Source organism: Phyllopteryx taeniolatus, chromosome 2 (genome assembly GCF_024500385.1).
Source record: "Phyllopteryx taeniolatus isolate TA_2022b chromosome 2, UOR_Ptae_1.2, whole genome shotgun sequence".
Classification (NCBI taxonomy): domain Eukaryota; kingdom Metazoa; phylum Chordata; class Actinopteri; order Syngnathiformes; family Syngnathidae; genus Phyllopteryx; species Phyllopteryx taeniolatus.
In genome coordinates, this window is record NC_084503.1 from 32,526,203 (window position 1) to 32,543,777 (window position 17,575).

At 42.4% G+C, this 17,575-nt stretch overlaps 1 protein-coding gene across 3 annotated transcripts in view; it reads left to right on the plus strand.

The window, feature by feature from the left end:
* The window catches only part of nfatc3a (nuclear factor of activated T cells 3a), a 77,825-nt gene that overhangs the window by 5,290 nt on the left and 54,960 nt on the right, over positions 1 to 17,575 (plus strand). For all 3 annotated transcript variants that reach the window (XR_009787430.1, XM_061765771.1, XM_061765772.1), the window contains exon 2: positions 11,595 to 12,774. Coding sequence is in view for 2 of the 3 variants with exons in the window: in XM_061765771.1 (XP_061621755.1) it covers positions 11,595 to 12,774 (1,180 nt within the window). In the remaining variant the exon portion in view is untranslated. The remainder of the gene's footprint in view (positions 1 to 11,594; positions 12,775 to 17,575) is intronic.

Genomic DNA, 17,575 nt, shown 5'->3' on the forward strand with positions numbered 1-17,575 from the left:
TTCATGGCAAATCCTGTTGGATTTCCATTAAATAACTATGGCTTTTTTCTCCAGTTTTATTTATTTTCTGAAGAATGTCCATCCATCCATCCATTATCTGAGCCGCTTCTCCTCACTAGGGTCGCGGGCGTGCTGGAGCCTATCCCAGCTATCATCGGCCAGGAGGCGGGGTACACCCTGAACTGGTTGCCAGCCATTCACAGGGCACATATACACATTCAGCCATTCACACTCACATTCACACCTATGGGCAATTTAGAGTTGTCAATTAACCTAGCATGCACGTTTTTGGGATGTGGAAGGAAACCGGAGTGCCCGGAGAAAATCCACGCAGGCACGGGGAGAACATGCAAACTCCACACAGGCGGGGCCGGGGATGGAACCCTGGTCCTCAGAACTGTGAGGCAGACGCTCTAACCAGTCGTCCACCGTGCCGCCTGAAGAACATTAACTTTATAAAATTTGTCAATTACAGTATAATCTGAAAACACTTGGATGTGGAAGACCAAATGCAGTTTTTTATCAGGGACATGTCTAGGGACCGTTAGTTTTGGACTTTGCGCTAACAGTCATTAGAACAGTGTGTATGTGTGTGTGTGTGTGTGTATATGGGCGTGCATTGTTTCACTTATTCATGGTGACCTCCAATTTGCTACGATCTGCTGGAAGTTGATCTGGCCCTACAAACAAAACACATTTTTCAATATTTTCCTTGCTGTTTTTGATAACAGGCGTATATTACAGTTTACATGTTAACACTAACTGTAACTACTACTTAGCCCACTTGTGTCTACTAGGAGGTGTGAGTGGTAGAAATACCGTATATTAGGATTAAGATGGCCATGAGCAGTGAGGGATTGGTAGTGGTACGAGGCAGCGGGACAGTAGTGTAGTGGTAGTGGATTCATGATGGTAGAATAGTGGTTTTAGATGCTAGGCTGGAATAAAAAAATTCAATGAACAACATTTTTGCTCTCCCACCCACCTTGTCTGCATTGTTGTTGTTTTTTTGTTGTTGTCTTCATTCCATATGGTTGCAAGACATTGAAGGAGCATTCTAGAGTAGCTTCTTTTCTCTTGCACAGCTTCTCTATTGGATATGGAAATGACAGAGAAAGCAGTTAATTAGATACTTCAATGAGATACTACCTGTATATCTATAACTGCAGACCATTTAGTAATGAGCTTGGTTTTGTTTCGGTAATAATGAAGGTAGTCTAGTCCCTTGTCAAACTGTCGCCATCATAAACTCTTTATTAACTGTACAATTGAAGCAATATTTTTAATGTTCTGGTGTAGTCTAATGCCTTGTCAAACTGTCGCCATCATAAAATATTTATTAACTGTACAATTGAAGCAATATTTTTAATGTTCTGGTAACATGATAAAACAGATTGTTGCCTTCACGATTATTGTCAACATTTTTTGTTGACTGAGCCATATGGGTACTGCTAAGGTACAACAGAGCCATAGGCACCATTTTAGCTACTAAGCTACCACTATGTCATCCATCCATCCATCCATTTTCTGAGCCGCTTCTCCTCACTAGGGTCGCGGGCGTCCTGGAGCCTATCCCAGCTATCATCGGGCAGGAGGCGGGGTACACCCTGAACTGGTTGCCAGCCAATCGCAGGGCGCACACAAACAAACAACCATTTGCACTCACATTCACACCTACGGGCAATTTAGAGTTGTCAATTAACCTACCATGCATGTTTTTGGGATGTGGGAGGAAACCGGAGTGCCCGGAGAAAACCCATGCAGGCACGGGGCGAACATGCAAACTCCACCCAGCCGGGGCTGGGGATTGAACCCCGGCCCTCAGAACTGTGAGGCAGACGCTCTAACCAGTCGTCCACCGTGCTGCCACCACTATGTCATATTAAATTTTATTTCTGATTGTCATCCTATGGTATTCTTTATCTTTGAATGGTGCCTTTCAGTGGAGTACAAAAAGTGGCATTAATCTGCTATAGTCTCATGGGATGGGTTTAAGATTACGAAGTTCAGTTAATGCTAACATGCTAACAGTTGGTAAGCTAACACATAGTATAATAGCAATCTTAAGTACAGAAAGTAACACAGTTGATTGAGAAGGAATTTACTTTGTGCTCTTTGGTCAGGCAGTATTTCAAATAATAATTGATAACATGCTAACAGTTGGTATGCTGCAAGATAGCAACTCAAGAAATTTCCACGAACATTTTGATTAAACCGAAGCCCTCTTCATTCATGGGAAAGACTGAATGACTGAAATTACATCGCTCTCATGGTGGACTATTTTGAGCTCCCAAAAGAGAGCGGCACAGGGCAGACGGTAGGTTCTGGTGACTCGATCATACTCGGTGCGGGAGGATCTCTCTCGTCCTAGCACGTCTGTAGCCATTTTTTTTCTTACTGTGTGGACACTTCGTGATCTTAACAAAGAGAGGTTTTGAAGAATGCTGTGTACCACATCTCCAGGTGAGTGTGTCAGCACTCCCAGACTCAAGCCAGGTGTGTTATGAGTGAATGTGTGTGTAGACTTAAAGGTTGAGGGGTGGCAGCAATGACTCAAGACTGTGCAAGTACAAGCTCATGAGGTCTGTCAGAAATGTTTCCCTAAAATGCCAGGAGACACAAAACTTACTCTGACCACTTTGACAGGTCGGTAAATTCTGTAAAAGTTATGCAATAGATCATCCTATGAACTACACTACAGTCCATTTTTGTTAATGTACCAGGAATTCGGAATTTTATGATGCTCCTGAAGAGCATACAGTTGAAATCTACAACAGTGGGATTGAAGGCAATTTGACTTCAGTTGTAAATTCTCCTCCACTCTCTCCACCAGAAATCTAGAATGTATCCAATTCCACCATTTGCTACACCAGAAATTTTGAATTTCTCAACAGGAAATTTAGAATTTATCCACCACTCTCCGCACTAGAAATTTAGACTGTATCCACCAGTCGCTCCTCTCGAAATTAGAATTTTTTCCACTACTCTCTCCACCAAAAATGTAAACATTTTCCACGCACAATTTTCCACTAGAAATTGAGAGCTGTAGAAGTCTTCATTAACGGAGAAGTCCACTTTTTGTGAATTATCATAGCCCGAATGACTGAGAATACGCACAGATGAAATTATTGGTTTGACTGTATACTGTAGTTTAAAGCCCAAGTGAGACTGCATGAATTTTAAAAGAGAATTTCAGGACCACGACTTTCTCATCCTCCTTGAAAAGGTAAAAGGCAAAGAGGTCAGCGGTCAGACAGTCATGCATGAGGTCAACATGTGGGAGCAGACCACCACGTGGGTGCCCCCATAACCCTACTGAATTTAAGGGGTCGCAGCACCCGTTATGATGAATGAGACGTTTGTTTCCCCGGGGGCGAGGCATGACTATGTGAGGCATCTGTCTAGTTTAAATTTAGTGTAACTGAAGCTACTGCTGGCTGTGCTGTATCAACATATCAGAGGCTGCATTACACCCGAGAGAAAGCTGTTTTAACTCCTGTATCTCCTTTCATTTGTTTCTTTCTCCCTTTGTACTGTGGGGCATAGGGATTACAGTATTTTGAATCTGAATTATTTTAAGAAACACCTTTAACCTATATTTCAGTCGAGCAACCACTTGGTATTGTCATCTCTACAGCCAATCTCCAATGATTATTGCTCTTGATAATATATGTGTGTCTGCGTGTGTCCATAATAAAAGTACATTTCATTTGTCACGTGTGCTGCAGCAGTAAGATTATCACAGGATGATGGTTCACATTCCAGCTGGGGCCCATAAGGTTGTGTGGACCCTACTACATGGGTCATAACCGGAATGTGGACCATGTGGACTCTGACAGCTGAACAAAAAGGGCATTACGCGCAAACTGTGAATAGAGTTCCAACAATATGCGCCAGCATTTACTCCTCTGATCATCATAAACAGCATCCAGCTTCCCAACACCCATTCTTTGAAGATTCCAGTTTAACGACAGTGCTCTTCCTATTTGGAGTAAAGCATGTTATTTATCGCTTATGCAGATTTCATAGGTGAATTTTACATGCTTGCTTTGTTTAGCGGTCAAGTCACCGAGTATTTTAGTTGTGGCCCGTCAGAAGATTGTATAAGATAAAAGTCTGATAAGAAGCTTTCACAGCCTTTTTCAGAAAAAAACGCATTAATGCACCTTTCAGACAAATGTGTGTGAATGGGATCTTTGCTGGTGTTTAGTTCAGGTTGTTGTTTGGCACTATAGCTTTATCCCATAATGTTATCTCGGCATGAGATTGTTAATTAGGAGCCTAATTTAGCTGCAAGTGTATGTTAATGTTGGCTTAGGGTGAGCCTCTGTTGGCTAGTGAGTGTTCTGTGACAGCACAGGAAGGGTTTATGAAGTAACGCTTACATAAACGTTACATAGCACGCAAATGCAAGACAAGCGATGCGATGATTAAAGCGAGACCAACATTCTTTGACTTAGGTCTCACCTATCACAGATTTTCATTTGTATGCACTCAGTAGATACATAGAACACCAGTAGGCTTGGCAAAAATCCAGTCAGGAAGGGTTTAAGCCACAGGTGATGGCAAACCTTTGTAACACGTATGTCTGTGCGTCACAAACTCCTATTTTAGAAAAGTAGGGCACCAGCCAGCCTACGAGATCTAAAAAAAAAAAAAAAAATCTTTAAAAGACTACATGGTTGGTGATTTGTTATTTGATTATTGTGAATTGCCTAATACAGTTAAAGTACATGACATGATAATGTAAAATTCATTGTCATTATGAAATGTTGTGTTCAATGAGCAGTACATTTGGCTTTGGTAGGGTGTGGGGCGCAATTATTGGTTTTCAGTGTCTAAAGTGTGTGCCAGGTACTGAAATAACCATATTGTGTCGTTGGGGTATAAATCATACTACCGGTAATTTGGTACCAAAAAGATAGTTTACTTAGAATTGTCATTCTCACCTGGAAGTTTAAAAGTTCGATGGAATGAGTTTTGATGTCTGTGTTGTATTGAGAATGCTTTTTTCACGCTTGTTAGAAATGTGGTTAAAATCACATTAGCCCACTAACGCAGAAGAGTCATATCATATACAAAGGGGGGAAATGATTTATGTGACAATTATAGTGTGATTTACTGTATTTATTTTTTTTCCTTAAGAGTCATGGTCAGTGGCATAATTCTGCGAGCTGTCGCCCAACAGCTCCTGACGCCGGTTGAAAGAGGAGACAGGGCCGCTGGTCAGAATATAAAGCCTTTTGTACAGGGGTGTAAGCAGAGCTGCTACTAATCAAGTTGCGTGCCCGCCACAAAGGGAACCTGGGGTTACGTTACACTCCAGCTCCTGTGCCACATGGTTTTGTGGCAAGTGCGTAATCCAAGACTATGATGTCTTGTTGCGTGAAAATGCACACAAAAACGGCATATTAGGGGCTGTTTAGACGGTAATTCTTTCAAACATTTAAAATGTTTGTTCGTTACCATGAAAATGGAGATATATGCAAACATGTCTCGAGGTATTGTTTCATGTAAATGCTGAAAACAGTCTGCATGGGTGTTAAGTGTCCACTCTGGGAATGTGTTATGTACGACTCAGTCAAACCAGCAGAGATGGGGGGACTTGAGTCAAATGACCTGACTCGAGTCGACTCGAGTTGCCAGTTTTATGACTTGCGACTTGCTTGCCAAATACTTGGGAAAGACTTGACTTTGTCTTGGTAGCCAAGAGACTTGGCTTGGCTTTGACTTGAACTACATGACTTGACAAGTCATCTTGTTTAGAGTTGGAAATCTGCATTTTAATTAAGACAGTTTGCTTTTTTTGTTGTTGAAAGAAACACTTTGGGGGGGTCATTTTCCCCAAACTGGCAACCCAGTCTGCATTGTTCCACACCTGCCAGTGTCATGTAGCCACCTGCGTGAACAATGAAAGGAGCTCCAAAGATAATATATTTTGGATTCAAGGATTATGTTGTCAATGAAGTCTTCAAAAAGAGGATGGCAACCTGCATGGCTTGCAACTCGCACATTAAAGACACAACGACGACATTGAACTTATCCGTCACTACAAAACTCCCAAAGACAGGTAAGCTAATTTAACAGTTTAGCTAGCTGGTCAAACATTAAGTTTCATAGACTGGTTTGGGACGATTAAAAATAAAAATCAGGTGATTGTGAACGTTTTAGTAAGGCTAAATAACATAACTATGGGTGGGACGGTTCATGATAATTGTCCGAACCTTTCACATGCACTCTAGAGTAGAAAGTAGCCCCTAAAATATAAGGCCAACCACTGAATGCAGAAGTGAAACGGCATTGCGTTGTAGATATTTAAAAAAAATAAAATAAAGTTGCGGAGACTTTTGCGGGCATGACCAATGGCTGACCAATAGTAGCTTGTACTGTAGTTTGTGATAATAACGTTTCTCCAACAAAGTGTCCACTCCATAACTACTGTGTCCAATAGTACTGTGTTAATAATCATTTGGTCAATGAGTGACACATTTTGACAAATAAAGAATGTCTATTGTCCATAGCCCAAATTATTCACATTTATTTTTAATATAGGCATATCCAATGGGTATGGCATTTATAGTTGATTACCAGGATCCTTTAGATTGATGCATAAGATTGCATTTCATCAAAACTTGTCAGATAAGATAGTAGTGTGTATTAATAGTGTTTAGTAATAGTGAATACTTTTGAAAATATAAAAAACAATGAATGTGGTGAACAGTTTTCATTTTAACACATCTTAAAATGAATTGCCACTTTATTGTGTCATTTTCTTCCTGAAGATACTCATTCAACAAATAGCATTTCACTTTAATTTAGAATTTGGATAATAATATGAGGCTTAACGGAACGTGTTAGGGTGGGCTGAAAGACTGTGGCAGCAACAGCATTAATGTGAATCTGCTCTGGAAGAGACTAACCCTACCTCTCTGTTGTTGACTGGACTTTCTCAGTATGTGGGCTTGTATGTCACTGCCGGTCACAGGACCCTGACACACTTTGTGTGAGGAGGAAGGGGAGGAGGGCGGAACAAAGTCCCTGCGCCTTATCCCCAAGCAAGAATCCTCAGGCAGTGTTACAATCACTCTGGGGCTTAGTGAACTTTGTAACAATCAACCTAAGTGGATGCAAGCATTACCAACAAGGTTTCCCATAGTTACAGTCACTTTGTTGTATGTCACAAACATCCGTGCTTCAATGAAACGGGGTGGTTATGCTATTAATAACTGAGGTACAGCAAAGCCTCTTAGAGATCTTTATTTAACCGGATTGGCTGTGATGTATGGACACTTGATGAGTCTGTGACGCACTGGACTTTCAAGAACTGCAGGGGATTTACATCCAAAGCCATTGATAAAACACTGGTACCTCCACTCTCTTCTCATTTCTCCTCCGTGACCTACACTCCTAAGGTGAATGGGCTTTGACAGGGGGTTTTCCCATCACCCACCCACTTTCCTCACTCTGGAGGTTTTAGGTCACAAGCTAATAATATCTGGGACCCGGTAGCATGGCTGTCCGCTGTATGATCTTCGGCTTTGTAACTCTGCCCCTTGATGGCTGAAAATGTGTCGAAGTAGAAAAGCAGATGGACCTCGTGACATTTGACTCTGAGCGCTTGTTCTCAAGTGTAACCACATTGTAAAAAGACAGAGACTGCTTCATGCCAAATTATAAAAAGGCAAATTTAAATAGATAATTTTGAATTCATGGCACTGAAACTGTTGGACGAGACAGCAGAAGGTTTCCTAATCTTCCATCTGACTAGAGTGCTAAAAAGATAGACATTAAAAGGTTACTGCTCTCATTTCTATCCAAGCCAACGCAGACATGTGATTTCACATTCACAATAGCATGGTTTTGGCAAATGATTGTATTCTGACCTGGCTGCATAGATACCGATCGAATCATAGTCGTCATAACTTGCCTATGGTATCGTCGTCTGACTACTAGTGATCAGAACATCTCAAAACCGGTGGTGGTGCATCGCTAGACTTGAAGCTCAGTGTGTTTAAATTATAGATAAAGTATGATGATTTAAAATCAATGAGAATAATCTAGTTTTATGCAGTTTTAGTTCATAATTACTGGCTATAAACACCTAATTTACAAGAACATCAACCCAATACTTATGGAATTGCAATCTCCTTGATCAAAATTCCCAGTATTTAATAGGTTGTTATATACTGTTACTCCTCAGGTTTTCTACACTTACTTTAACTCACTGTTTCCTTCACGTAATGACTCGTGTCTCATGCTGCCATTACGAAATTTACAGCTTCTACTTTTCCACACAGCCTCTTCCCCTTGCCTCTGTCATGTGTGTGTGTGTGCGCCTGTGTCTACATGCTGCCTGTGTGTTGTCTGTCAGTCCGATGCTGTCGTCAGAGGATCCCATGCTTGGTCTTGTGACAGGTAGCCAGGCCCAGTGTGAAGCTGAGCAGCTATAAATATAAAGCTTGCTGCTGCTGCTGCTGTTGCTGTTGTTAGGAAACGAGGGTAGAGGGCCAGTCTCCCTCTTTATCCTTTAGCCTCAATATCTGATTTGACAGGCAGTGGTGATTACAAACTGAGAGAATGTTGGGCGTTAACTACAAAATTCCAGAACAATTTGGGATTTTGTCACCCAATGTTTCATTTTTTTGCACTTTTCTTTAGAACATAATTGCTAATTCTCTGGAATTTAGGGAAGTATTGTGCAATAATTTCACATTATCATGACGGCATTATACATGCATTTAATATGCTCTTCATTTTGGAGGTAAAAAATATAGTCCACCTGTTACTGCCCTTCAATTGGAAAGCTATGTTTTCCCCTTCGCTTGTGTGGTTTGTTATCAGCGTAACTGGAAAAACTACTTTGTTGAGGTGTGTAACATGAGAAAAGGAAGAAACCTAAAAGCACAACGACAAGAGGTATTCCTTTAATTGAAGTTTTGTTAGTTGTTGGTTTGTAACTAGGATTACACAAAAACTACAAAGGCACTATCCATAGAACTTTGTGTATGTGCAGTACATGTGCGAAGGAAGAAGTTGCTTGAGAGACTCTCAGTAAACATTTGGACAAAGCAGTTTATTTCACTGAAAAGGGTAGACAATGGTAGAGTTCTTATGTCATTCCTTGAAAGTAGCCTGGTGAATTTTCCACTTGTTCTAGAAGAACTTATTTTCATTTTTCGTCATTTTGGTCACGATATTATCCATTCCCATCACCTATGAATCAAAAATGGTCTGGCCTGGTTGTCATATACCGTATACTCCACCAAGAAACCAGAATTAGCCTCAGAACAGGCGGACAGAAAAACAAACACAATGTTAACGATTCGCCAAGCTTGTCCAACTCTGCCTTTGACTGAGTGGCATTCTAGTTTCTCAAAACTCGGAACCATGAAGGTCGACAGACATGACTCCTTCGCCTTCAGTTGTCAACCACATTACCGCTACCTACATGACTGGAGTGTATCTGCAATTATCAACTGCAAGTTAAGGCACTTCAAATTTGCAAATGCCCAAGTTGTCTTGTGCGTAATCTGCTTTTTCATGTTCTGTTTCTCTAATGTGCAGTATTACATCCATCCATTTTCTGAGCCGCTTCTCCTCACTAGGGTTGCGGGGTGTGCTGGAGCCTATCCCAGCTATCATCGGGCAGGAGGCGGGGTAGACCCTGAACTGGTTGCCAGCCAATCGTAGGGCACATACAAACAAACAACCATTTGCACTCACATTCACACCTACGGGCAATTTAGAGTTTTCAATTAACCTACCATGCATGTTTTTGGGATGTGGGAGGCAAACCGGAGTGCCCGGAGAAAACCCACGCAGGCATGGGGAGAACATGCAAACTCCACACAGGTGGGGCCGGGGATTGAACCCCAGTCCTCAGAACTGTGAGGCTGACGCTCTAACCAGTCGTCCACCGTGCCGCCTGTGCAGTATTACATTTGCCACTAAACTAGTAGATACAAACCTACAATTATGTAGCATTATTTTTTGGGACTCGGTGGCTTACCATTTGACACGTGAGACATTTTGTAGAGGGGGCAGTGGTGAAATACTCACAATGGGTGCTGCAGAGTGCATCCATGGATGTTTATCAATAACCACTAACAAGAGTGGAGCCAATGCGGACAATGTGCTCTTGTCTGTTTGTTTGTTTTTGTGTGTGGGCTTGTGTTTGTGTGTGTGTGTGTGTGTGTGTGTGCGTGCGTGCTGCCTGTGTTGAATGACTTTGGGTATAAATAGCCTGCCAGTCCTAGTTGTGATGACAGCTGACAGCATGCACCATTGTGTGAATTTGTTTCGTGAGTAGTGCTGTTCATCAGTTAACCCTCTCGAACCAATGCCTGTATGGCAGACTATACCTGGTAACATCTGCCATTATTTCCCGACGCTTGACCTCACCAGGTGATTTTTTTTAAATTTCTTTTACAGTAACAGCTTAAAATTAACTGTCATAAATAGGTTCAAATAAGTTAGACACAATTCATTGAAACACTTAAAAAGTGATAAAACAGTCTAAGCTTCAGGAAGAATAATAATTGTCATTCATTTTACATTTTGTTTAGGGGCTACTTATAACACCACAGAAAGAGGATTGCGTTTTCAAGGGCACTCACTGCTCTTATGGCTGCCATAAATTCAAGCACCAAGCAGGGTTCAAACCTGCATGGTAAAATCCAATTGAATTTCAAGTCCAACACCTTAACCTCTCAGCCATTGCAGTTGTTACAGATGAGGTGATATGCAGTAAACTCATGCATATGTCACTCACATGAGCGCTAATGGCAAAATGAAAAAAAAAATTCTAAAAAGTGACCATTGTGACTCTGGAGTCTTACTGTAAGCGTGCTTGTGTATATTCTTCTCCTTTTCTCACATTATTCTTTAAAAGCAATAAAAAGACAAAGAAAAGGAAAAACATATAGTTCAGCTGATCTTTTGATTCAAGGTCCACTGAAATTTCCCACAATATACTGATATTCCTTGTCATGCATGGCAGTTGTTCAAACTCTAAGGTTATGTCCAAATTTAGAAAAATGTGATCAATTTCCAAATTGTACAATCTCAGGGGCATTCCTCTGTATTGGCTTTTGTATGACTTACCATATGAAAAGCTTTTGTTGGATGACGGCGCTATAGTGGTTAGATCGTCTGAATCACAGTTTGGGTTGGAATCTTTGGTTTAGTCCTTCCTGTTTGGATGTTCTCGCTGTGATTGTTAGTTTTCTCTGTGTACTCTGGCTTCTTCACATGTTCCAAAAACAAACACATTACGTTAATAAAAGACTCAATTGTCAATAGGTGTGAGTGTGAATTGTGTTTGTCTATATCTGCCCTGCAATTGACTGGCAACCAGTCCAGGTTGTATTCCAGATCTCGCGGAAAGTCGCCTGTGATAGGCTCTAGCTCATCCTTGACCCTAATGAGGACCTGTACTATACATCACTGCCAGTCCTCCATGTTAACATGGATATTTGAATTCAGCAGCCGTCAATGGCAGTTAGTGAGTTAAAAATGAAACACAAATCCACTCTGATAAATATGATTAAAAGGTCCTGCTGTGTGTTAATATTTCATTTCATGTCTCCTCTTAGATCTGGAGCCTGATGACAACACATCGTTCTACATCCTAAGCCAGCCCCCATCAGTGGTCACGAACCACCAGTCAATCAGCCTTCCTCGTCATGGCACACAGTCCCACTCCCCGCTCATCAGCACTTCGCCTCGCCTTCAGTCACACAAACAAGGACCCATGTACCTGAGTTATGAGGCACAAGACTCTAAGTATGGCACCTCCCCCTTGCTCCCTTCTGCTCCAGTGGAGGCACCAAAAGCCTTCGAGTGCCCCAGTATTCAGATCACCTCCATCTCCCCGAACTGCCAGCAGGAGATGGATGTCAATGAACAAGATCTAAGGGCAAATGGCCCTGATAGGGACTATCACAGTGAAAGGCCTCTTTCCAGAGACCACCTCTATTTGCCTCTTGACCATTCATACCGGGACTCCTCTCTCAGCCCAAGCCCAGGCAGCAGTCTCTCATCTAGGAGCTGGTTTTCTGACGCCTCCTCCTGTGAATCATTTTCCCATGTCTACGACGATGTTGACGCTGAGCTCAATGAAGCTGCCGCTCGCTTCACCCTGGGCTCGCCGCTTACATCCCCGGGCTGCGCCTCCCCTCAAACGGGCGTCGGGAATCTGGAGGAGCAGCCGCAGTGGCAGCACCCTCACCCCTCCTTCGTCCAGCAGTCCCACTCTGTCACTCTGTCACCTCGACAGTCCCCCTGCCACTCACCGCGCACCAGTGTCACTGATGAGAACTGGCTTAGCCCACGGCCACCTTCTCGGCCCTCCTCGCGTCCCACCTCACCCTGTGGGAAGAGGCGCCACTCCAGTGCGGATATCTGCTATCCTGGCTCCGTGTCGCCACATCACTCACCCTCACCCACGCCGGGACCTTCACCTAGGGGCAGCGTGACAGAGGACACCTGGAATGGCAGTCCGTCTGGAGGAATGTTGCCCTTCCAGTGCTGCCAATCGGAGGCAGATATCCCATCCAAGACAAGGAAGACCTCACAGGACACAACAGCCATGCAGACATCAGCGAAAGGAGAGTTAGGAATAGATGACCAAGGAAATATGCCTCCTAATCTAGACTCTCCCTCAGAAGAGGCCCTCCACAGCCTCAAGAAGGATGGGCCTGGGGAGCAGTTCCTCTCTGTACCATCCCATTTTTCATGGAATAAACCCAAGCCTGGACACACACCTATATTCAGGTAACCCGCATAATGAGAATAAAAATGTTGCGGTTCAAATCTACAAGAAAGTCCAGTATTATGATATTGTGATGTGGCATACCTCATTATTGTGATGTGGCATACGATAAGCATCAAACATTGATAGTGCCTCTCCCTGTATAAAAACCCAAACTGTATTTCCTCAAATAGTGGATGTGGTACATTACAGGGGTGGAACAGTTTTTGAAAACTGTCCAAATGGTTTGGTTTAACTGTTTCGGTTCAGTCCAGACCAGTCCAGTCGGTTCATGTGCCTCGTTCGTTTCATATGCACGAACAACTTTTTTATTTTTTTCCTCTCATTTACAAATGTGGTGAAGCAGTGTGACAATGCTTATTGCAAGCCAATATGGCGGCGCGCAGGGTTGCGGCAGTGGGTATAAGGTGCGTTTGGAAATTCAATTTAATGCCCTAACTCAACTCTGAGAGTGCACATTCCAACAGCGCTCTGAGTTTCCGAACGGTGCGGAGTCTAGCAGAGCTCGCTTAGGTTATTTTCAAATACACCCTATACTAGCGTCTTTTGTCCGCCCTGAGCCAATGTTTAATTCTGGGTAACGTAGTAACGATGCCCGTTTGTCTCGCTGTCAATACGTCATGATCTTGCAAAGAAAACTACATTTCCCATCACCTTTAAGGTCATCCCAAAGAGATTTGTTTTTAGTATTTCTTTGGCTCCGGGGCAGCATTGTAGAGTAAGAAAAATAAGTTTGGGCATATTACCTAGAAAATTAATAGTGCCGAATCAAACCTCCAAGGGTATATTATATACGGTACGATTGTGAGATATGCGTCAGACCTACTTCAGCAACCCGAGGATACGCAATGCTAGCATGCAGCGCAGCTAACCAGCCCCCTTAAAAATTATTAGGCATGTACTGTAAGTGTTGGATATACACAAACTGTTATAATCCCTTCACCGTTTACCTGATTTGGATGTATATACCCTCAAATTAAAGTCTGCAGTTAAAGCACATTTTGTTCGTTTCAATTTTAATCCATTGTGGTGGTTTTTAGAGCCAATATTGTCCATCTCATAAAATGGAGGTGAAGTTTACGCATGAGCTGAGCTGATTCACATATGATTACCATCAGGTAGATGATAATAATACATGTAACAATCACTCCTCTACTCCTATTGGGTATTAATCATGAAACATGTGCGTCATAACTTTCATTCATTCTTTCATATTCCATTCCGCTTATCCTAACTAGGGTCGCGGTCGTGCTGGAGCCAATCCCAGGTGACTCGAGGCGAGAGGCAAGGGACACCCTGAACTGGTCACCAGCCAATTTTAGGGCACATATAAACAAACAACAATTCACACTCACATTCACACCTACAGGCAATTTAGAGTTTTCAATTAACCTACCATGCATCTTTTTGGGATATGGGACGGGGAGAACATGCAAACTCCACACAGGCGAGGTGGGATTTGAACCCGGGTCCTCAGAACTGTGAGGCAGACGTGTTAACCAGTTTTCCACCATGACGCCGCATCATACTTAATAAATTGAGCTTATATTTAGGAAAGTAATGAGTAGATCAGTGTATTCCAACATTTGTTGAGTCAAGGGGCCTATTTTTCATGCATCCATTTTCTTTACTGCTTATCCTCACTTGGGTCGCGGGCTGCTAGAGCTTATCCCAGCTATCTTCGGGTGGGAGGCGGGGTACACCCTGAACCGGTCGCCAGCCAATCGCGGGGCACATAGAAACAAACACCATTCACACTCACATTCACACCTACGGGCAATTTAGAGTCTTCAATCAACCTACCACGCATGTTTTTGGTATGTGGGAGGACCCACCCAGGCACGGGGAGAACATGCAAACTCCACACAGCGGGGCCATGCTTCTTACACTTATCATTTACGTGATAAATGATGGGAGGGCGAGAAGTAGGTAGTAAAAGACGGAAGAGCATGATGCTAATTGCTAAGCTATCATGTCATGAAGTCGCAAAACACTGAAATAAGTGATTGGGTGATACAGTACACTTGTCATATAGGTCTGGGTGGGACCGCGTTATAGCATAGTTACCCACTTTGAACAAGAAAATAAGCCAGTTAATGCGGCTCTGGAGATCCATCCATCCATCCATTTTCTGAGCCGCTTCTCCTCACTAGGGTCGCGGGCGTGCTGGAGCCTATCCCAGCTGTCATCGGGCAGGAGGCGGGGTACACCCTGAACTATGTGCCCAGCCAATCGCAGGGCACATAGAAACAAACAACCATTCTCACTCACAGTCATGCCTACGGGCAATTTAGAGGGCTCTGGAGATATAAATGTAAAATAATTCGCGGCCTCACAAGATGCCCTCTGAAACGGAAATGAATTAATACGTCGCTAGAGACGTCATCTGAGAACGGGGTCAGGTTAAACAAAAAAATTATTATTAATAATAAATATTTGTAATACTGTATAAGATAACCTTATTTAGTCCCACAATGTGGAAATCTCCATCATTTCAGTACCAGTTGTGGATATAGGAAATATAAATCTATAATATAAATAACATGCAAGAGAAGACATCTATATAAGTGCATTCAAAAAATGGAAATCTAAACTATTGTCCATGCATAAACTATCCAATTCAATCTATGAGCAAGTTATTTGTTTGTTTGCAAAATAGAGTGTTTTATTGAGTTTTTAGGTCTCATTAATCAGATTTAATATATTTTTTTTTACCAAGGAGAATTAATCCTTGACACGTGTATTTTTGACGATGGCACGTCAAAATCTCATATACTTTGATTCAGGCTGCAACTGTGTCTGCCATTACAAGGTTGATGCAATAAAAACATTGAAATGACAAATATTGAAGCCATAATTTACTAACAATTACAATTATAAAGTGATGATTATGTTGTACAACCCCAATTCCAATGAAGTTGGGACGTTGTGTTAAACATAAATAAAAACAGAATACAATGATTTGCAAATCTTGTTCAACCTATATTTAATTGAATACACTACAAAGAAAAGATATTTAATGTTCAAACTGATCAACTTTATTGTTTTTAGCAAATAATCATCAACTTTATGGCTGGAACACGTTCCACAAAAGCTGGGACAGGGTCATGTTTACCACTGTGTTACCTATCACCTTTTCTTTTAACATTCAATAAACGTTTGGGAACTGAGAACACTAATTGTTGAAGCTTTGTAGGTGGAATTCTTTCCCATTCTTGCTCGATGTACAGCTTCAGCTGTTCAACAGTCCGGGGTCTCCGTTGTCGTAGTTTACGCTTCATAATGCGCCACACATTTTCAATGGGAGACAGGTATGGACTGCAGGCAGGGCAGTCTAGTACCCGCACTCTTTTACTACGAAGCCACGCTGTTGTAACACGTGCAGAATGTGGTTTGGCATTGTCTTGCTGAAATAAGCACGGGCGTCCATGAAAAAGACATTGCATGGATGGCAGCATATGTTTCTCCAAAACCTGTATGTACCTTTCAGCATTAATGATGCCTTCACAGACGTGTAAGTTACCCATGGCATTGGTACTAACACAGCCCCATACCATCACAGATGCTGGCTTTTTAACTTTGCGTCCATAACGGTCTGGATGGTTCTTTTCCTCTTTGGCCCGGAGGACACAACGTCCACAATTTCCAAAAACAATTTGAAATGTGGACTCGTGGGACCACAGAACACTTTTCCACTTTGCATCAGTCCATCTTAGATGAGTTCGGCCCAGAGAAGCCGGTGGCGTTTCTAGGTGTTGTTGGTAAATGGCTTTTGCTTTGCATAGTAGAGTTTCAATTTGCACTACGGATGTAGCGCCGAATTGTAATTACTGACATTGTTTTTCTGAAGTGTTCCTGAGCCCATGTTGTGATATCCTTTACAAATTGATGTCGGTTTTTGTTGCAGTGCCGCCTGAGGGATCGAAGGTCACGGGCATTCAATGTTGGTTTTTGGCCTTGCCGCAGTGATTTTTCCAGATTCTCAGAACCTTTTGATGATATTATGGACCGTAGATGATGAAATCCATAAATTCCTTGCAATTGTATGTTGAGGAACATTGTCCTTAAACTGTTCAACTCTTTTCTCACGCACTTGTTCACAAAGAGGTGAACCTCGCCCCATCTTTGCTTGTGAATGACTGAGCAATTCAGGGAAGCTCCTTTTATACCCAATCATGGCACCCACCTGACTTTCTCAGTTTTTTTTGCCACCTGTCCAAGCTTTTTTGGAACCTGTTGGAGCCATAAAATTCTAAGTTAATGATTATTTGCTAAAAACAATCAAGTTTATCAGTTTGAATATTAAATATATTGTCTTTGTAGTGTAATCAATTAAATATAGGTTGAACATGATTTCTAAATCATTGTATTCTGTTTTTATTTATGTTTAACACAACGTCCCAACTTTATTGGAATTGTGGTTGTACATCCACCCATCCATCCATTTTCTGAGCCGCTTCTCCTCACGAGGGTCGCGGGCGTGCTGGGGCCTATCCCAGCTATCATCGGGCAGGAGGCGCGGTACATCCTGAACTGGTTGCCAGCCAATCGCAGGGCACATAGAAACAAACAACCATTCAGGCAATTTAGAGTCTCCAATTAATGCATGTTTTTGGGATGTGGGAGGAAACCGGAGTGCCCGGAGAAAACCCACGCAGGCACGGGGAGAACATGCGAACTCCACACAGGCGGGGCCGGGGATTGAACCCGGGTCCTCAGAACTGTGAGGCTGACACTCTAACCAGTCACCCACCGTGCCGCCTGTGGTTGTACAACTGAACATAATTATTTTTATCCTATTAC